At 42.9% G+C, this 22,566-nt stretch overlaps 1 protein-coding gene across 4 annotated transcripts in view; it reads right to left on the bottom strand.

Annotated features, from left to right (window-relative positions):
* Positions 1-22,566, bottom strand: part of LOC126175282 (ninjurin-2-like) — a 146,906-nt gene that overhangs the window by 17,910 nt on the left and 106,430 nt on the right. For 2 of the 4 annotated variants that reach the window (XM_049921945.1, XM_049921946.1), the window contains exon 3: positions 5,195-5,390. The exons of the other annotated variants lie outside the window; for them this stretch is intronic. In XM_049921945.1, the coding sequence (XP_049777902.1) occupies positions 5,202-5,390 (189 nt within the window). In that variant the 3' untranslated portion in view covers positions 5,195-5,201. The remainder of the gene's footprint in view (positions 1-5,194; positions 5,391-22,566) is intronic. 4 annotated transcript variants of the gene reach the window in all.

The raw sequence follows: 22,566 nt of genomic DNA, 5'->3' as shown, positions 1-22,566 counted from the left end.
CACCTGCAGTCATCTGCAGGTGAGCCTTCAATAACTGGCAAATGTCCAGTCAAAATATCATGGAGTGAAGTTAGTGACGACCAGCTGCAATCCCAAAATCTCTTCAAACATAAATGCAGATACTAGCCATCCCTGCAGGTTGAGCTGTTGTATTTTACCATGATTGGTGATTGTGCAAGCTCCTCATTACCAGCAAGTGTCAGTCACAGTGCTCTGTGTAGTTGTGAGTTCATTATGTTGGAGCTAAATGACTTAAAATGTGGACAAATTGTTGGTGTTTGTAAGGTGGGTGCTTCCCTAACCAATGTAGCTTAACTGTTTCATGTTTCAAGAGGCATCATAAACCACATACAGGGAAAGTGAAAAAACATCATCCACTAAATCACAATGCAGATGAAAGTGCATGTTGAGTGATCATGACAGACAGTCATTGAAGCAAATTGTGACAAAAAATAAGAGGACAACAGCTGGAAAACTTAGTGCAGAACTGAATGAAGCAATCGTAAACCATGTCAGTGCCAAGACAACATGATTCCAGAAGCTGGGAACTGATAGGCAAGTTGGAATTTCAAAACCATTCATCAGTGATACAAATGCCCATAAAAATTTGTTGCAGCAGCCATAAAAGCTGGACCAAGGATCAATGGAAGAAAGTCATTTGGTCATTTTGTTTGATCTTTTGGCCACGTTTATGTCCCACAAATAAAACATGGCAGGGGTATCGTCGCAGCTGTATCTTGAAATTCCATGGGCCTCACGGGTGTTCTGCAATGTTTTGTATTTCGGTCAGGGTTTATGTTTGTTCCCCAGTGGTGATGCTATGTTCCAAGACAATAGGGGCACTGTTCACAAAGCTCGCATTGTCTGAGACTGGTTTGGTGAGCATAAGTATGAACTGTGGCATCTCCCCTAGCCACAACAGTCACAAGGTCTTAATATTATTGAGCCTTTGTTGTCTACTTTGGAAAGAAGAGCGCATGATCACTATCCAACTGAACTTACTGCTTTTTGCATGAAGAATACTATAATATCCCCTTTAAAACCATATAGGACCTGTATTTATCCATTCTCAGACTGGAAGCTGGTCTGAATTCTAACAGCTCTCCTGTAAGCTATTAGGGATGGTAACGCTTTGTGTTTTTGGTGTTCCCATATTTTTGTCCACCCCCAGTATGCTGTGCCACTGGTCACTGACTTCATTGTTCAGACATCTGCTGTCTTAAGATCACTGAAAGTAGGCCTTGCTTACGTACTGTCGTATATTTTATTGCTGTTCTAGAGCTAATTAATTTCTGACACATGATAAAGCGCCGGCCGCGGTGGCCAAGCGGTTATAGGCGCTCCAGTCTGGAACCGCTCAACTGCTACAGTCGCAGGTTCGAATCCTGCCTCGGGCATGGATGTGTGTGATGTCCTTAGGTTAGTTAGGTTTAAGTAGTTCTAAGTTCTAGGGGACTGATGACCACAGATGTTAAGTCCCATAGTGCTCAGAGCCATTTGAACCATGATAAAGCTTCGGAAATCTTAAACTTTGTCACGAATCATTGTTCTAAATGTTTAACCCACGTAGTTCTCGTATCAAATCTTATTCGACAACGATAAGGCTTCATTTTTATTGAACCTACTTGCAAATAATTATTTTTTTTCCAAATATGTGTAAAAAAATGCTGAGTGGTCTTTTCAGGGTGGGAGGGCGGAGAGTGCAGCTACTCACGACGCCTTGTAGCTGCTGAGGTTGCAGAATGAATCTATAGGGATGACTCAGGACATCCACCAACTCAGTTGCAAGACTGGCTGTGAGTCAGACTGGACGCGGGTGCAATGCCACGGCGCTTCGGTCTGTGCTGGCGGAACTATCGGACAAGTTGCAGTTAGTCACAGGGCAGGCCCGACCAGTTTGCCTTGGAACGGCGGTGTGCCTTCCGGATGTGAGCGGCAGTGGGGGTCCCGACCCTAGCCTGACTGACTCAAGCCAACGCGCACGCAATGTGAGCGAGTTACACAGCAAACAAAGCAGCCGGCCGATTCAGTTTGCGCCTCGAGCGATGATGCAGAGTTCAGACTGCCGTGGCTGAAATCTGACCAGTGGCGCAGCTTCAGCGACCAGCTGTTCCGTCAAAATTCGTCAAATACCAGCAAACTAGTGCTTTAGTACCAACAGCGTCCACAGAACATTAAGGATGGCTGGCATTATACCGCCATAAATATTTGACAAATCTTTTATAAGATCCAGGGCCATACTCCAGCGTTCGTAAAACGTATTAAGAAATAATCATCTTGTGAATGTTGCAGTTCTTCTTTATTTCCGTGCTTGCTAAGGAAACTGGAGAGGTGTGTTGCATAATACTCTCGTATTACGAAAGAACACCAGTTCGCCACTTTTCTTCAACATCTTTGGCAAATCTCTTTTACTGTGAAATACAGACCTAATTAAGACACTCTCCCCCGCAAAATCCAGTCCAAGTCAGCACAATAGATTGCGGAAGACATGGAGTGCCCATTTACAATCACAGACAAGAAGAGGATTGAGCGCCGAAATATGTCACAAATACCACACTCTTCAGACATCTCACATCGGGAATGGTAAAGGTTTTTTTACGCAGATATTTATCGAAATACTAACCATAGGAGGCAGGTGTGTGTTTAGACACGCTCGAGAATGTGAGTGGAAGGTAACAAAAGATTGACGATTTCGATTTCTAGCGCATGCGTAAAAAAAAGAAAATATTCCTTTGATGTTATTTGTTGAGTGCTAGTCCTGGACACAGTTATGCACATCGCAAAGCACAAGGGCATTCGCACCCATTCACTACAGTGGCTGCCCAACACTAAATTAAACGTCCGGGAATGGAGAAATGACACGGACAGCACCAACCGTCTATGCACCCTGTCCTCGCTGAAATTTGCTACCTAGAAAAGACTTGTGATTTAAGTTATAATAAAGTAACACCGTCATATACGAATGAGCGCTATTGTATAGCGCGCTTTACCTTACATAGGATAAGGTCTGATAACATTTATGAATTCCTGGAGCAAAAAGCAAAAATATTCTTCAAGCATTTAATCCGATCCCAATTCACAACAAATGTTCTTTTCGATTGTGGTATTTGAGTTGTTAGATAAACCTGAAAAGCTTTGTAGCGCCAGAATATTTAGTTCCTCAGTAGTATTACGTTATGTGATATATATAACTCATCTGACATCCATTTCTTCGTACATTATTAGATAGTCTTCTGTTAAGGTCCCAGTTCAGATCGACTGACCTAATGTAATTCAGACCTTGCTTATACATCATGAATGTTTCTTGTAATAGTTACACTTCAACATTCGATTAACTGCTGGCATTTTCCTGTCATGGTCTGGAGGTAATCTGATTGCAATCTGCTGCTGGTTAACATTTGTATCAGGAACGGGAGAAATATTACATTTTTATAGTGAATTTTTGACATTGAATGCGACAGGCAGCGTCCCATGTATTTTTGCATGAATCGAGTAGTGACTTTGACAGATAGAAGCACCATCAAACAGCAGTTAAATGTGAAACCAACTATGGAGAAAATGCGAGACTTCCGCTTTATATGGTATGGGCGTGTACGAGTACATAGAGCAGCACAGAGCACAGTGATCAAGTTTGCATAGCAGCTCAGTACGAATGGGTGAATACCATGAAATGACCAAAGAAACGAAGGACAGATGGTCTCGATAAAAATGCGTGTACCGGTATGACAGTCATACATCTTGAAGATGCACTGTATGGAAACAATTAGCGGACGTTGAAAAACAATGCGAGTCCTATCGCCACGGAACAACGCTGACGAGACAGATAAGGAAATAATCTTTTGCTTTCGATTCTGGGTGCAACCATCCTGCCGGCCCGGGTGGCCGAGCGGTTCTAGGCGCTACAGTCTGGAACCGCGCGACCGCTACGGTCGCAGGTTCGAATCGTGCATCCGACATGGATGTGTGTGATGTCCTTAGGTTAGTTAGGTTTAAGTAGTTCAACGTTCTAGAGCACTGATGACCTCAGAAGTTAAGTCCCATAGTGCCCAGAGCCATTTGAACCATTTGCAGCCATCCCTTAGCACAATAATTCTTCACCAAGGGAACTGAGTGTGGCAAGTTTGTACTCGAAGCCCTCTGATACCCATTGGTTAATATCTCTGTGCCCATTTGAGACTAAGAGTTACCTGAATGCCACTATTTTCGGTTTTAGGTAATTGCGTCTCTCCTGTCTTACTATTTTATATCGTAAAGTATATGTAGCTTCTGAGTCAGTGAATGCTTCACTGCCTGGAGCGCCAAATAAAGCTCTTCAAGCTTCTAGAAACTCCTTTTGTGTTTACTAGAACCAATTAGTTCTTCATATTCATTATTATTTTAATCACAGATTCGGCACTCATGCCTGTTCAAAATGATCAGTCTTGCTTTTGCATTCGTGAACTATGTTGATATAAAGCTCTTCAAGCTTCTAGAAACTCCTTTTGTGTTTACTAGAACCAATTAGTTCTTCGTATTCATCATTATTTTAAACGCAGATTCGGCACTACTGTCTGTTCAAAACGATCAGTCTTGCTTTTCCATGCGTAAACTATGTTGACGTTATCTTTGTAACGGGTCAGATCCTTGGGAAATGCCTCTGCGCTCCTAATTAACAAATCTGCTGCCAAATCCTGCTCCCATGCATTTCTTCAGGAGTGGAACTGACGGGGGAGAGGGGAAGGGAGATTTTTGCGATTCAGGAAAAGAAAAGCTTGTCCTTCAAATTCCAGGTTTCGCAAGAGATCGCTATCCTTTCTGGATGCAAAATTCTATTCTCGTAAGCTCAAAGGTATCCTCGGAACTAGTGGATCAGAAAAGTTTTATCTTTTTTCGTAAAAAGTTAGTTTGAAAGAGCATTAGCTCTGATTGTTACTGTATCACTTTACTCATTACTCAGCTTTGTGGCAATACGGAATGTGCTTCATTGTTCCGTTAGCGACGTCCTAGTGAAGATGGCTTTTCGTAGTCTTCCTACACCCAGTGGATGATGTGTCAGATGTGTAGACACACAGCCTCGCCACGTGCCTTAACATGCATCATATGTAGCACGGACGGCCATGCAGCATCAGTGAGCTCCGTTCAAAGCGATGAATTAAAAGCGTGCACGTATTCCAGATACTGTCGTTAGGCATCGCGTAGCACGCGTATTTCTTACTTCAGCACTAGACCATCCCCTCGGCGAACAACTGGGAAGAGTCCTCCATGCCGAAACCGGAGATGATGACGTTGATGACGCTGACGATGAAGACGAGCACAAGGCTGATGTCGTTGAGGATGTCCGCGGCCCGCCTGTCCCTCTCCTTGTTGATGTTGAGGCCTCCGATCACCAGGAAGACCACGCCCACCAACACCTGGCGACAGCCACACGTCTGCTTCAACGCTCCACTCGGTTTTTCGCAACACTTTAATTTCAGATTACAGCTGACACTGCAAGATAGTGCAGCAGCTTGGTCCCTGACTAGAGGGTACCGAAAAAATGTATCTCAAAACTGACAGGCTCAACAAACTACAGTAGACTGAAGTTAGCAAATTTTACAAAGTAATCTTATGTGGCGATTTTGTCCTTGCAATGTTACCTGCGAGCTAAATCCACACATTGTGTTTTTATTTCGAAGTAACTTTCTACTCGAGTTCGTGTGCCGCCTCGAATGGTCTGGATGCCAACACGATAATAGACCAATGGCGTATCCTGACTCTCACAAAAAAAGAATTTTGATCCTTGTGTCCCGTCACAAGGACAGAAGTATCAATTCACTATCAGTTTGAAGAAGGCCATAAGGTGTAATGGACATTAGGAAGTGTAACCTAGAACCATTTGTCGTGAAATGTGAAAAATTATTTAGCCTTTCACCGAGAAATTAGAATGAGTTGTCTCCCCTCTATCCCAGATCTTCGATACGCACTTGCTCTTAACTCCTCTTTTCCATCCTTTACGTGGGGCGGAGCACACTTGCACCTTGTGTAGGAAATTGCTTCACGGCCAGCAAGTCAAAGGAGGACCAAGAACTAACCAAACTCGTGAATGTATTTCATGTATCTGATGAAGTTCCACCAATTTTTGAAGAAGCAATGTAGCCTCATTGTTATGCTTCTGAATAAAGCAAGAACGGATGAAAGTGATAATTACAACACAATCAGTCTGGTGTAATGCACATAAAAATATTCGCAATAGTGAATTTTATCGATAATTGATGCTGTTGAATTAAATAAGTAGATGTGAAAGAATTACAAGTGGCGAAGTGTTGAAGTTATTACCTTGTCCAAGAATGGCACGGGAAGAAAGTATGTTAGGAAAGGAACAGTTTAACTTTATGAGAAGAAGGGATACTCGAGAAGCCGTGAAGCAATTTTAGCACTACAGTTAATAATAGAAGGCACATTTAGGAAACATGTATTGCATTCCTAGATTTAGAGAAGGCTTTTGACAATGTGGAACGGAATAAAATGTTTTCCATTATTAGACGGTGTGGAACCAACTACACGGGTAGAAGAGTAACCCAGTCAGTTTATATGAAACAGGGTGGGGTAATCATCATACTCCATTTTTTGGAAACAGATTAGGGTAATCAGCACTGAGGGGGTGATACAAGAAGTCAACACCAGGAAAAGTGGGAGGTGGGGTTGGTCATTGTCTCCACTGATATGTTATTTTTATCTGGGAGAGTCGATGAGGAATGTAAACCACCGACTCGATGTAGAAATTGTTTGTCACGGACAGAAAATCAACATGAAAAGGTTCGCTGATGACGTAGCAGTGGTCGCCGAAAGTGAACAGGAGTTGAGGCAGCGGCTTGTTGAAATTGAACGAGTGTTAGCATATGACTGTAATATCACATTAAGTAAATTGAGATAATTGTGTATGTGGAAGCTTGGCATTTAATTTTACGAGAGTCTCTCGTAGAAGTGGGCGAATTGTATATCTCGAAAGTAGAATCGATAAAGAAGGAAGATGCGTGAAAGTCATGGTAGCAAGGATTGCACGAGATGGGAGCGAGTGATGACTAGCGGATGATGACTACACTCCCCTTCTGCAAAGAACAGTTTTAACAAATATTTGTATTTTTCCACACATTAATTTCTAAATGTTCAGCGAAGTCTCGAAGGATAAGTCAGCATGAAAACCAAGGGCTTCGAAACTGGCAATGAAATTATAGAAAATTACGAACTTTCTTTGACAAAGGATACTTTCAGTTGCTGCCGTGAGTATGCGATCCGGCTCGACAGAGTTCAAACGCAATTAATTTCTTTTTCGATTTAAGGCTTTTTTTCATATGCTACGTACTTCTTTTGGCGAAGAAGGCATAGCTGTGCGCGAAGAGACGGAGATATACAAGCAACTTCTGGGATGCTCCTGTCGTCTCCTTTTTACTGGTGGCCAAATGGAAGCTTCACATCAAGGCTTGTTTTAAAATTCCTTAATCTCTGCTTGAGATAATTGACATATCCGGTAGTGAACTGTGTCCTTGCACTAAAATTGTTCCAAAAATTCTAACCACACGATCAGCTGATGTAGTAACGGCAGAAGATACATTCTAAAGCCTTCATTTCATCAAGACTTGGCTTAGAGCAAACATGGAAGAACGATTCACTGGTTTAAAGAATATCCACCGGGACATTGAAATTTATAGTGACGAAGTTTCCAAAATCTGTAAAGAGTAACAACACACGACTAGAGGTTGTCGTGTAAACTGTACATACGAGTAATAACATGCTGAATCATTTTATTGTTGTTATTATTATTATTATTGAACGTCTACTTATGTGTGGAAAACTAAAACCGTGGTGACGGTAAGTTATATATGCTACCAGGCGCTGTGTGTGGGGGGGGGGGGGGGGGGGGGCGGGGGAGGGGGGGAGGTCAGTAACTGGACATGAATGATCTACAACGAAAATAACCTACCCTGAGATGACAAAAGTATTGGGATACCTCTTACTACCGTGTCGGAGCATCTTTTGCTCGGCGTAGTGCAGCATCTCGACGTGCCATGGACTCACCAAGTCGTTGGAAGTCCCCTGCAGAAATATTGAGCCATGCTGTCTCTATAGCCGTCCATAATAATACGTTGTTGCCGGTGCAGGATTTTGTACACGAGCTGACCTCTCGATTACGTTCCATAAATTTTCGATGAGGGTTCAAGTCGGGCCAACTGTCCAGAATGTTCTTCAAACCAGTCGCGAACAATTGTGGCGCAGTGGCATGGCGCATTGTCATCCATCAAGTTCCATCGTTGCTTGGGAACATGAAGTCCATGAATGGCTGCAAACAGTCTCCAAATAGCCAAACATTACCATTTCCAGTCAATGATGGGTTCACTTCATCAGAGGAACCAGGCCATTCCATGCGAACACAGCCCACACCATTACGGAGCCACCAAAAGTTTGCACAGTGCCTTGTTGACAACTTAGGTGTCTGCACTACACCCGAACTCTACCGTCAGCTCTTACCAACTGAAAGCAGGACCCATCTGACCAGGTCACGATTTTCCAGTCGTACAGTGCCTACTCGATATTGCCACAAGCCCAGGAGAGGCGCTGTAAGCGATGTCTTGCTGTTAGCAAAGGCCCTCGCGTTGGTCGTCTGCTGTCATGGCCCATTAACGCCACGTTTCGCAGCTGTCCTAGCAGATACGTTCGTCGTACGTCCCACATTGATTTCTGCGGATATTTCAAGCAGTGTTGCTTGTCTGTTAGTACTGACAACTCTACGCAAACGCCGCTGCTCTCGGTCATTAACTGAAGGCCGTCGGCCACTTCGTTGTTCATGGCGAGAGGTAATGTCTGAAATCTGGTGTTCTCGGCACACTGTTTAACACTATGGATCTCGGAATACTGAATTCCCCAGCGACTTCCGAAATGAAATGTCCCATGCCTCTAACTCAAACTACGATTTCGCGTTCAAAGTCTGTTGATTCACGTCGTGCATCCATTATCATGTCGGACACCTTTTCACATGAGTCACTTGAGTACAAATGACAGCTCCGTCCACGCATTACCCTTTTACACTTTGTGTAAGCGATACTACCGCCATCTGTATATATGCATATCGCTGGCCCATGACTTTTGTCACCTGAGTGTATATAATGATAACAAAACAGTGATGACGATGATAGAGTACATTTTGATAATCATCCGAAGTCATGAACAAATTGTGACCCCTGGAATCAGACTCTGCACCCTCATCTGTTTTGTTTACGCCTCCAACGGGGTTGTTTCTCCTAACAGTGCTTCGTGCAGTACACAACGCTGCCGTAATTAATGCGACCAGTACAAGTCTATTTAAATACGAGCATTCATGTTTGGCAGCGCGTCGCCATCCGCCGCCCATTCAGTATATAGAGTAGCCTGAAATCGCGTCAGCAGCTGGACATCAAACACTTAAACGAAATTATTAGCTGCAAGCCCATCACTGTTCCGCAGTCTTGCACGCACAAAGGTAACCAGTAGGCCGTTATACGGTGTATATTACAGCGTCTAAGCACAAGCAGCTGGCGGTGATGCCGCTGCTGTGATAGAGGACCCGCATCGTCACGTTGTTCCGCGTGCAGTGAGGAGCAATTTGCATTCACAGTGCGTGCATTACCCTAAATGCATATTCGTAGAACCACATTCGCTGCAGTGTTTTCTTGCCGCGCCCCTAGCGAAATCTATTAACTTTGTAGGTCTCTTGGTTTGACAGAGGTGGAGAGACAAGCGTATAATTCACTTCGAAAGCGTGTCATATTGATAGTATGGAGGTAGTACGAAAAGTTCTGCTTTTCAATACGAGAATTGATGTTTTCAAAACCTTTTGTATTTCAACATAACCTCCTATGTCGTTAATTAACTTCAACGAGCGGCGTTTCAATGACATTATTCCACCTCTGTAGTGTTCATGCGGAAGTGCAGCAAAATACTCTACAGCTGCATTGGCTTCTTGGCTGGATGCCCCACTTTTGCATACAAGGACATTGGCTTCATAAATGACGACTTTTTTTCTTCTGCAAAGCAGATTTGTTTCTAGAGTTTTGGATCCATATCCGCTAGGAGGTCAGAACAATATTCCCCGGTTTTGTTTTAGCTTTTTGAAAATAATCAACTAACGGAATTCTTTTCGCGTCCGATGATTACATTGCCTTTTTTGGAGCTGAGGAACGTGCTTCTGTCCACTGTTCAGATTGCTGTTTCGATTCTGGTGAGCAGGAGTGAATCCATGTTTCATCCATTATCATATACTAAAGAAGAAAATCACATTTGTTTCTACGAAAAGACGCCAAACATTGTTCGGATATTGTCGTGTGAATTCGATTCTGATCCTCCATGAGCAAGCGCGACACCGATTTTGCACAAACCTTTCTCATGTTTAATTCTTTACGCAAAATATAACCGATACGTTCTTTTGAAATCCCTACAATCTTGGTAGCATCATGCACCTTCGTACGTCGCTCTTGGCATAACAATGGGTGTTACAAACACACGGTTCCCCAAGGCAATGGAAATTTTTACTAATAGTTGGCAGGCAAAGGAAGAACATGTGGGCTAAAGTTCGTGACTAACAGATTTGTAACAATTTCTTGATTTAATGTTGGTGGTGAGCAGAAATTTTCAGTACAAAATCGTTAAGACTTTCGTGGCCACATGTTGACAAACTGCCTAATGCCTTATGCCTCGGATTCTTCGGCCGGTGTACGTTTGATAATTTTTCTGACGTTCCGCCAGTACACTGTCAAAGCTTCGCCTTCCATCGCTGGTCAGCCAATAGCAATGGAAGGAGAATCTTTGGCAGCGCCAGCTATCGTACTGGTGAAGCGTCAGAAAAATTATCAAAAAAACATCCGACGAGACAGAACCCAACACGAAATTTTCAGTGCCAGAACCAGTATTTGACCAGCAAGCGAAGAATACATTGCAATACAAAGGTTTCGAGAACCAGACTTTGTACTAATGTAATGAGTTAAATTCCAATGTTGACTCATGAAGTGAGAGCACGTAACTTCAATGACGCTAATCCATCCATTGCATTGGGTCGTTAAGCATAGCCGCCACTTTTGGTTCTCTTCGGCAGGAGGAGATTACATGTAATCATCAGGTTTCATCATCTCCATTTTTCGTTCGTAAAGTTAATACACTTCATAAGAATTAGTCACAGGTCACGGATACACTTCTGACACTTCACAACAGGTCGGAGGAAAGCAACGCGAAGCCTCTCCACTAGGATCTAGTCTAGGAACTTACCCAGGACGTCAATGCGGGACTGCCACGTCGATCCAAAGAAACGCTTCTTTCCAGTATACAGAATTGACTGACTTTTACCTAGTACAAGAAAACCTGACTGCTGTCTCTGAAATTAAGCTCCTGCAGCTAATTAAGTTCGTTGACACGGAGAAGCTGTTCGTGTTTATTTACTCACTAAACTCAGGTAAAGTGCATAATTGGATCGTATATGTTGGTGGATGAGGTCAACCTCGGTAATGGTCTGACTCACGGTCAAAGTAAAATTATCCGCTGCAGGCTAGTGCAGTGAAAATAACTATGAATAGACGCGTACCGTTAGCGTTTTGTTCGTGGTAGTGACGGAGTAACACTTCGACGGTCAGCAGCGATTCAGCGTGTACCAGAAACGTATCATGCCTAAAAAAGTTTCGACCACTTTGGATGAACGGTGTTTTAGAGTATTTTGACTGGACTGCCATATCAATTGCGGATCAGACAAGTCTACAATCGTATTCGTTCAAAACTACTGATGTGTTAAACAATTATGGCACAAAATCGGAGAAGGCTGCTAGAAAAGAAACAGTTAAATATTAACGCTCAAGCAGAGCTTCTTGAATGTTCTTGCTTCAATTTTGCACAATAACGCGAGACCATTTGCTGTCGGTGCTTTTTTTTGTTTACTTGACTACATATGAAATGCTTATTCTCACACTAATTATTTATGCCGTACTGAATACACACAATTTGTTCACAAAACTGAAAATTTGTTGTATTTTTTTATTTTTTATTATTTCTCAGGTCCGTGAAATAATATCAGTAAACGCTATTCGGCTATGACGTAAATCAGTAAATAATTCTCAAAACATTTAGAAAGTAAAACAATAAAAAAACGAAAACACAATATCCATCACAACAATCGTCGGAAAGGTCCTGGACGGGCGGTGAAGGGCGGGTGGAGTGTGGAATGGAGCGTTAAAGGTCCTGGACGAGGACGGGGAGATGGGGTGGGAGGAATGGAGCATTATGCTCTGGGGGCCATTTTCGTGGCATTTCCTGGGAGATCTTGTCATTCTGGATGGCTCAATGTATCAACACAATTATGCATCTATCCTTGGGAACCACATTCAGGCTTTTGACAAGCGGTCACATGGATGTTACTGAACAATGTAAATCTAGCTACCTTAAAATGTTTCGCGAGAGGATTGCTCTGTGTATGTCCGCATGAATTTCGTAAGGCCTGTTACAATTCTATACGCAAATCTTAAACACTTATCCTTGTCGGGGGCACTGAACTAGGAGTCGGTACTAAGGAATATCGCGTACAAAGGGTCTGCATCTGCTTTTCTTTAAGAACACTTTCCACCATTCTCCTTGAAACCAATTTTATATCTTCAGCCAAAAAGTTCACTTGTATCGGAGCGACCCCACACAACTAAAACGATTTGATAGGGTCAAAGGGGATAAACTACGGCAGGAAACAGCGAAAAGGATACTGAAAAGTTACATAATTATGATTTAGCTTTAATTTATTTGAGTTAAACCTACAACGTTAAATATTTCCGAAATTCATCTTCTATGCTACTCAACAGTACGCAGAGATTAATAAATAGTGTATAGATCTCTTTGCCTCATCAAATGTCTTCATCGAATTGAAGGGGTTCCATTTAACGGATGCACCTCATATTAAGTTTAATTAATCCACAGTCGTCATCTGCTAATGCTCTTACTTTGTCACTGCTACGCACAATGACACGTATTCTTCCTTTTCTCATAGCTACCACTCCACTCATCTGTTCTGTGACATTCTCTCTTTTTGTTATGGGATCAATACCACAGTTCAGACAACAACAAGATACATGTCGTCACAGGTCACGTGCCGTGTGACCCTTCCCGGCGTAGAAGCTGGCACATTAATTATACAGCATAAACCTGGGATCGATATGTACTGTACAGATGGTGGAACCTATACTTACTGTTTCTTACTTGCTAGAATACTCAATATTACACTATTCCAAGAAGATTGCACATGTACAGTTACGCAATTTCGACCGTCAACTGTCTGCCTAATACTTGTAGAAAATTAACTATATGTGTTGTGACACATGCAGTACGTCGACGCGGAGACGTGATGGAACGGTACAAAGGAGCTTCACTTTTGGAGGTGTCATGACCACACCGCAAATAAAATTGCTCGATTTTTTGGTGTATTAGTACAAGTTGTCCAATGTGTCTAGAAGGTATGGGTGTACCACTCGTAGCCACATAAAAGAACGTAAGAACAGTGGACGTAAAAATATCCTAACAGACGGTGAACCACATAAGAATAGTCGCGACTTGTCAATGACAATCGATTTCAAATTCGTCAGTAACTACTGCTGTCAGTAAACGCAAGTCCATATCATGCAGTTTACGGGTGAAAATTGCGAAGTGAAGTGTAAGAAATTCACATTTGGTATCGAGGACCTCGCAAAACGTCATTGCTAGCAGCGGCACATGAAGCTGATCGTCTCGATGAGTTAAACAACCCGGAACTGCGCATTAGCTAACAGGAGGCGTGTAGTGTGGTCCGACGAGTCATTAATTTATCTAGTTACAAATGATGCAAGCCGCAGAGTGCGCTGACTTCCCAATGAAGGAACAGGAGGAGATTAGTCGACAGGGAGGTCAATAGAGACGGAGCACGAGCTTGGATTAGGCAAGGGTTGGGAAGGAAATCGGTCGTGCACTTTGTTAGAGGAACCATCCCGGCATTTACCTGAAGCGATTTAGGGTAAACACGGAAATCAGGATGGCCGGACACAGGTTTGAACCACCGACCTCCTGAATGCAAGTCCAGTGTGCTAACCACTGCGCCACCTTACTCGGTGACTTCCCAAAGAGTCGTTTAATCTGCACTGTGTGGAAGGTGTAATTAACTGATGTTTTTGGAGTATTTTTCTTACTCATCCTTTCAGGCTACTGCGAACATGAACCAAGATGTTTATTTCAAAAATCTCGATGACGAAACGCTACCCTTTCTGCAACCATATTTATGATGAGCATATGTGATCAAACCCATCCTCCAAGATGGGTCTCAACGTAAATAAATAAAACATATAATGGCAAAAACAAACCGTTAATGTACGTATTATTACATGATTGGCTAACAAGGTTTACTTCAAATGTTTCAAATGGCTCTGAGCACTATGGGACTTAACATCTGAGGTCATCAGTCCCTTAGAACTTAGAACTACTTAAACCTAACTAACCTAAGGACATCACACACATCCATGCCCGAGGCAGGATTCGAACCTGCGACCGTAGCGGTCTTGCGGTTCCAGACTGAAGCGCCTAGAACCGCTCGGCCACCACGGCCGGCAACGAGGTTTACTGTTAAAATTCCAGATACGTACGTTGTACAGAGAGTGTAACTTTACGTTCTATCACATATGTCTCGCGAAATGAGCATGAAGATAAAATTAGAATAATTCGAGATAACGTGGACACTCTCCGAATTACGAAGTGCTGATGTAGATGCAAAAACGAGGGTGTTTATGCGATTCCCCTCCCCCCTCCCCCCTCCCCCCATCACACATTATAAACTGGCTTGAGGAATATGGATTTAAATGAAAAAGAAGCTGTAGAGGACGACGTAGCAGTCGATATAATGAAACAGCAAGTGAAATAAAAAATTCGAACAGCAGACTTGAAAACGGAGGAAGTAAGTAATGTACAAAGGAATAATAGTACAGCGTGACAGTGAGAAACAATTCAGCTACCTTTTGCAAGGAAGGGTTGTAGGTCGTAGAGTGAAAAACACATTAATGGCTCTGAGCACTATGGGACTCAACTTCTGAGGTCATCAGTCCCTTAGAACTTAGAACTACTTAAACCTAACTAACCTAAGGACATCACACACAACCATGCCCGAGGCAGGATTCGAACCTGCGACCGTAGTGGTCTCGCGGTTCCAAACTGCAGTGCCTTTAACCGCACGGCCACTTCGGAAAAACACATTAATACTACGCAAATTACAGAGCAGTTACGTCACTGAAGAAGACGACATTGAGAAAGACGCTAAGATGTAAGCAATTACTGCAATAAATAGTCGTGATAATTGCTATACGTCGACATTTCGAGCTATACATGTTTAGCTAGTAAATCGAGGTCGAACTCAGTGACACGCTTTACTGAATGTTCGCGGGGCACACTGAAATCCTACGGTATGGTTTCCATCTCTTTCGATCAATGTGAAACGAATCTGTTGTATCTTCCTTCCTTTAATTCTCGCTCACTTCCAATAAGCAAGAATGGAAGTATATAAATTTCAACCTCTTATGCTTTTGTGACCAACATCGTTGATGTACTGGCATACTAATTTAGTTGACACGCGAGTTTTTCCCAGTAGGAGGGTTACCTTTGTTGGGATGTCTCCCAATGTTAAGTTCTTAGGGCAGCTTGGCGTGCTGGCATTCGTTTACTGTGTTGGGTGGAGGCTGCATCCAAAGCTGCGGACTGCTGTGGACTGGAAAGTATAGTGCAGAAAGCTAGTCCATTTTGTTCTTTCCAGTCGGTCATACTGTAATATAATTTTTATTCAGTCGAATTTTCTATCTTTTACTAAACTGGAGAAGCAGGCGTCACATGAACGTCAATTTGGGAATGATCAGGACCAAATAATGTGAGAGAGGGACAGATCCATGTACAGTAATGCATTCTTGGCGTACCGTTTCTCCCGTTCAAGTGGCATGATTCAGTTTAAATCTATCTAGGCACTTGTAATATATCACACCTTCTGTGGCTAGCACGGCTAGTTGCTATGCGGTGGGCCCAGGTTTGATTCCAGGGACTGCGAGGAATTTTTCCTTGGTGGGAGAACTGGTATGGGGTGAACTTAGCCTGATGATGACAACTGAGGCGCTACTTGAATGAAAAATAGCGGCTGCAAGGTCAAGAAAATCGTTAGCGGCTGGGAGAGCGCTGTGCTGACCCCACGTCCTCCATACCGCAGCCAATGACGCCAGTGGCATAGGATGACTCGGTGGCCGGTCGATCCCGATTGGACCATCGGGGCCAGATCGCAGAGCTTCGTTTTGCTCATTTGTCTGGCTGCGAAATAATTCTTTCTGTTTATTTTCGTGGTTTTAGATATCGTTTCCGTGTTATTTTTCCTTGTAAAGTGTTCTTCATTATCGAATATTCGTTCGCCTGGGCAATTTTGTCTCTGCTGGTGTCTCATTTCCACAGCGAAAGAAATGGTGACGTAATTTGTCTTCTCCCTTATTTGAGGAATAGACCGGATGCAAAGAGAGGCGCACTCGATTCTGTATACCATATCTGTTCAATAAGTCGGTAATGCTACAAACGTTGGTGTGGACAACATTAATTCATTAAACCACTTAATCATTTTATATTTTATTAAGAAGGAGAAGGGAGAATATTGACAAAACTCAGCCACAAGATTTCTCCCGTCAGTAGCGGCTGCAGCAGTAGGAAATGTTGCATGAGACACTTCACGCTACTTTTGTAAAATTTATACTTTTCTTTTTTGGTACTTATCTTTTCAGATTGGTAGATCACTTGGCTGAGGATTGACCAGTTCCTATTTTTGAATTTGGTGGAATTTGTAATTGCGTGTTTAAATTTTGCTATGTGAAAACTGAAACAAATAAGCCCTCGGTTGCTGTGACTGACAATTCGCAATTTTTCACAAATACAACTTTTATTTATGTAAGTTTACCAGGTTGATGACTGAACAACAAAAGAAAGGTAACAATAACGATGCCAGTAAAAGTCTCCTAATTGAGGCAATTTTCCACAAACGTTCATGGTAACACGCACTCTAATAAAAGTCCAATTCAGAGACAAAGACGTAATCTTCAGCGGTCTAAGTCCACGAGGTCGCCATCCGGAGTGAACTGAACTTCCAGGCTGGTTCTAGCCCCTAAATAGCTGTCTCCAGCCAATCAGGCTTTGGTGTAATGATACTTCCTGAAGGCCGTGACTCGAGCTCCCTCTGCAGGAAGTAGTGCTCGGAATGTCTGTTTCCATTATCTTGTATGTAAATAGCCGATGTTTACCATGGTGCTTTTGGTACGCCTTGGACATGGACAACCGCGTCCTCTGTGGTGTAATATGGGTTGCCGACCCTCAGGGGCTACCTTGGCTCCAGCATAACATCGGTAACTTATTTTTAGTCTTATTGACTGGGTTTCAACACTTCTAAGAGTGCCTTCATCAGAATTAAAACAATTAAAATGGTCTATAAAATAGCAACAAATTTATAGGAAAAGACATTTTTTATATAAAAACCGTAGTAGTTGAGCGCCTCAGAGAGAACCTGCAGAACGTCGTGAAGAAGTTTCGTGATCATACTATTGTAATAGGGGGAGACTTCAATCTACCAGGTATAGAATGGGATAGTCACACAATCAGAACTGGAGCCAGGGACAGAGACTCTTGTGACATTATCCTGACTGCCTTGTCCGAGAATTACTTCGAGCAGATAGTTAGAGAACCAACTCGTGAAGCTAACGTCTTAGACCTCATAGCAACAAATAGACCGGAACTTTTCGACTCCGTGAATGTAGAAGAGGGTATCAGTGATCATAAGTCAGTGGTTGCATCAATGACTACAAGTGTAATAAGAAATGCCAAGAAAGGAAGGAAAATATATTTGCTTAACAAGAGTGATAGGGCACAAATCGCAGAATATCTGAGTGACCACCATCAAACGTTCATTTCTGAGGAAGAGGATGTGGAACAAAAATGGAAAAAATTCAGAAACATCGTCCAGTACGCCTTAGATAAGTTCGTACCGACTAAGGTCCAAAGCGAGGGGAAAGATCCACCGTGGTATAACAATCATGTACGAAAGGTACTACGGAAACAAAGAAAGCTTCATCATAGGTTTAAGAGTAGTCGAATCATAGCTGATAAGGAAAAGCTGAACGAAGCGAAAAAGAGCGTAAAGAGAGCAATGAGAGAAGCATTCAACGAATTCGAACACAAAACATTGGCAAACAATCTAAACAAGAACCCTAAAAAGTTTTGGTCATATGTAAAATCGGTAAGCGGATCTAAATCCCCTATTCAGTCACTCGTTGACCACGATGGCACCGAAACAGAGGACGACCGAAGAAAGGCAGAAATACTGAATTCAGTGTTCCGAAACTGTTTCACTGCGGAAAATCGTAACACGGTCCCTGACTTCAGCCGTCGCACGGACGCCAAAATGGAAAATATTGAAATAAACGATATCGGAATTGAAAAACAACTGCTATCACTTAGTAGCGGAAAAGCATCCGGACCAGACGAGATACCCTTAAGATTCTACAGTGATTATGCTAAAGAACTTGCCCCCTTTCTATCAGCAATTTATCGTAGATCGCTGGAAGAACGTAAAGTACCTAGCGACTGGAAGAAAGCGCAGGTCGTTCCCATTTTCAAGAAGGGTCATAAATCAGATGCGAATAATTATAGGCCTATTTCGCTTACGTCAATCTGTTGTAGAATAATGGAACATGTTTTGTGTTCTCGTATTATGACGTTCTTAGATAATACAAATCTCCTTCATCATAACCAACATGGATTCCGCAAACAGAGATCATGTGAAACTCAGCTCGCCCTATTTGCCCAAGTGCCGTAGACACTGGCGAGCAGATTGATGCCGTATTCCTGGACTTCAGGAAGGCATTTGATACGGTTCCGCACTTACGTTTAATGAAAAAAATACGAGCTTACGGAATATCGGACCAGGTTTGTGATTGGATTCAGGATTTCCTAGAAGAAAGAACACAACATGTCATTCTTAACGGTTCAAAATCTGCAGATGTAGAGGTAATTTCGGGAGTACCGCAAGGAAGCGTGATAGGACCTTTATTGTTTACAATATACATAAATGACTTAGTTGACAACATCGGTAGCTCCGTGAGGCTATTTGCAGATGACACGGTTGTCTACAAGAAAGTAGCAACATCAGAAGACTCGTACGTACTCCAGGAAGACCTGCAGAGGATTAATGCATGGTGCGACAGCTGGCAGCTTTCCCTAAACGTAGATAAATGTAATATAATGCGCATACATAGGGGCAGAAATCCATTCCAGTACGATTATGCCATAGGTGGTAAATCATTGGAAGCGGTAACGACCGTAAAATACTTAGGAGTTACTATCCGGAGCGATCTGAAGTGGAATGATCACATAAAACAAATAGTGGGAAAAGCAGGCGCCAGGTTGAGATTCATAGGAAGAATTCTAAGAAAATGTGACTCATCGACGAAAGAAGTAGCTTACAAAACGCTTGTTCGTCCGATTCTTGAGTATTGCTCATCAGTATGGGACCCTTACCAGGTTGGATTAATAGAAGAGATAGACATGATCCAGCGAAAAGCAGCGCGATTCGTCATGGGGACATTTAGTCAGCGCGAGAGCGTTACGGAGATGCTGAACAAGCTCCAGTGGCGGACACTTCAAGAAAGGCGTTACGCAATACGGAGAGGTTTATTATCGAAATTACGAGAGAGCACATTCCGGGAAGAGATGGGCAACATATTACTACCGCCCACATATATCTCGCGTAATGATCACAACGAAAAGATCCGAGAAATTAGAGCAAATACGGAGACTTACAAGCAGTCGTTCTTCCCACGCACAATTCGTGAATGGAACAGGGAAGGGGGGATCAGATAGTGGTACAATAAGTACCCTCCGCCACACACCGTAAGGTGGCTCGCGGAGTATAGATGTAGATGTAGATGTAGATGTAAGTACTAACAATAAAAGACAGAGGCAGCACTTACATGTCACATATAAAATAATTAACAGGCCAGAAGGGCTTTAGTCACAAAATATATAAAAAGGAATGCGTGAAGGCGAGCCACTATGGGCTGCTCGTATCTGTACAGCCACAGGTTGTTCGCCTCCCCTCCCCTCCATCCCCAGCTTGTCCAGGCGAATTAATATAAGATCAGCACATGCAACTGGCAATAAAAAACGAAGACCGATAATAGCACCACATGAAATGCCTAAAATAACTGCAACTGAATGAGCTGCTTTCAAGTGTCACAATCATGACTGTAATGAGTGCTTGTGCAAGCAAAAGTTTGGTTATTTTGTGTTATGGGTTATTTAGGAAATTCCTACCGAAGATCACGAAAGGATCTATGTAGCTCAGTGTCATCATGCAACGTATTACTGAAAGTCCATAGTTTCACATTCCTTCTCCCCATGTGACATTGCAGAAAAGCATGAAGTTTAAACTAGGATATTGGCGCAAAGTTTGATGATCAGAAACTGAAAGTTAACGCTTCCCTTCAAACAAACATTCCATGGAACAGAGCAACCCTGCGTCGAGCACTATTTCACTAGCATCTCTCTATATCCAACAACCACTGACCCCATTTTTATATCTTGCTATGACTATGCAGCCATAAGGGCAAACCAGCTAGAATGTAACATTATTGGTGGTACTCTGATCGTTGTTAACAAAATATGTAAGTAACTCCTGAAAATACATGATACTGAGTCTTTGTCTAAAAACCTAATTTCGAGATATTTAACGAATCGATTACACGATTCCTATGCTGTAGTGTTATTAATAATTCTGAAAATCAGTTTTAAGTAGAATAAAAGTCCGAGTTCTCATAAGAACGTATTTTATGAAAGAAAACAGGTGTTCGGAACGAGTGACACTGAATTGGATTTCCGCTATTAAGCAATCGCCGTTTGTCAGGAACTGGGCGTAGTTTCACATGAAATAATCGAGTATTTATTTCAAAAAGGCGACTTCAAAGTGAGGCAAGTGCTTATCTCGTGAGTGCTGTGACTGTTCATCTAATTGCGCAAGACTAGTGATTGAGATTAGTTTTACATCTGTCTCTGACAAGCACATGTCAAGAAAAGATAAACGTTAGCACCTGATATTTTTGTCGAGTGGAACGAAAAGAAGAATTGAATACGTAAGTGCCGCAGATATTTAAGATACTAACTAGGCGTTTCACTTTGCAGACTCCGTTTGGCGACTTTCACCCGAATTGTTTGCATTCTCCCAAACTAATTTTTCCATGGTTAAAATGAAAGTAACGATGTGTTCTTTCTCTGCTACGCTTTGCCACGTCAGCATTTTTAATAGGCATATAGGCAGTAAGCAAAGGTGGAGAGTCCTTGAGTAGCTTTCTACTAACAACAGCAGTGTTCTCTTACAAACAGGGAGGCCTTGCCAGTTCTGGCAGAGGTTTGCGGGAGGTTTCCCTTTGCTTATCAGGTTAATGCCGGAACTGGAAAATACTTCCACAATACCCCGTAGTTGGAAAATCCTTTACCCCATACCTAGCCAACTGCAGTATTTAGCTGAAACGAAGTTCTACAACAGCATATCCAGCTCTAATAACCAAGGAATGAAAAATTTGGGAAAAAATTAAGTTGACATGGCAAAAGGAAAATACATTTGAGTTTTTTCAGGCACTTTAGCGAGATAAAAATGCGAAATCAGCACCAAAGCAGGACAAACCGTTGTGTCTCGTCTTGCTACAAGGACCAGTCACATCATTGTGACCAAGGCCTATGTTCGTCGTGAACGTGCAATAACCGCTCGCAGATGACAGGTGGCAGCACTGGCTGTGGAGGGTATGCAAAGCTTGCCGGGGAGACGCGGAAAAAAGTGCAGTTTTCGTAAGGCGGAAGCGGAGGGATTTGTCTGACGTTCAAATGGGCACGATGATTGGCCAAGGGAGAAGAGTGAATGCATTTCCGAAACTACCAAGTTTGTAAACTATTGCGTACCTCCTTGGGTAAAGTATACCGTGCGCTATCCAAAACCGGCAGCGAGGCAATTATGGTGCACTACGGGCCATAGAAGACACAGATGATCGACGGCTGCAGAGATGTCTACGGGCGAATAGACATGCAATTGTTGAGCAAATGACTGCCCAGGTCACCCAAGGGGCAACTAACAGGGTCTTCTCAACTACCGTTTAGCGAACATTACTGCGTAACGGCCCCCGCAGCTGGCGCACAGTTCATGCGCCAAGGCTACTTGCTGTTCATCGGGGACAAAGCCTGGAACTTACTCACCAGTGGTGCAACTGGACGTCCAATGAATGGCGACAAGTGCCATTTTCAGATGAATCATGTTTTATGCTCCACTGGACAGATAACAGGTCGCGTGTACGGCGTGAAACGTATGAAAGCAACACTGCAACAATGGTCTGAGGGGTCCAGGCCACAAGAGGGTGCGTTATGGTCTGAAGAATGTTTTCGTGGCGTTCGCTGGATGATTTCGTCATTCTGGAAGACACAATGGACCAACACAAGTAAGCATCTGTCCTTGGGAACCATGTCCAACCTAATGCAGCTTGC

Source organism: Schistocerca cancellata, chromosome 3, assembly GCF_023864275.1.
Source record: "Schistocerca cancellata isolate TAMUIC-IGC-003103 chromosome 3, iqSchCanc2.1, whole genome shotgun sequence".
Taxonomy (NCBI): domain Eukaryota; kingdom Metazoa; phylum Arthropoda; class Insecta; order Orthoptera; family Acrididae; genus Schistocerca; species Schistocerca cancellata.
This window is presented reverse-complemented; position numbering and strand designations above follow the sequence as displayed.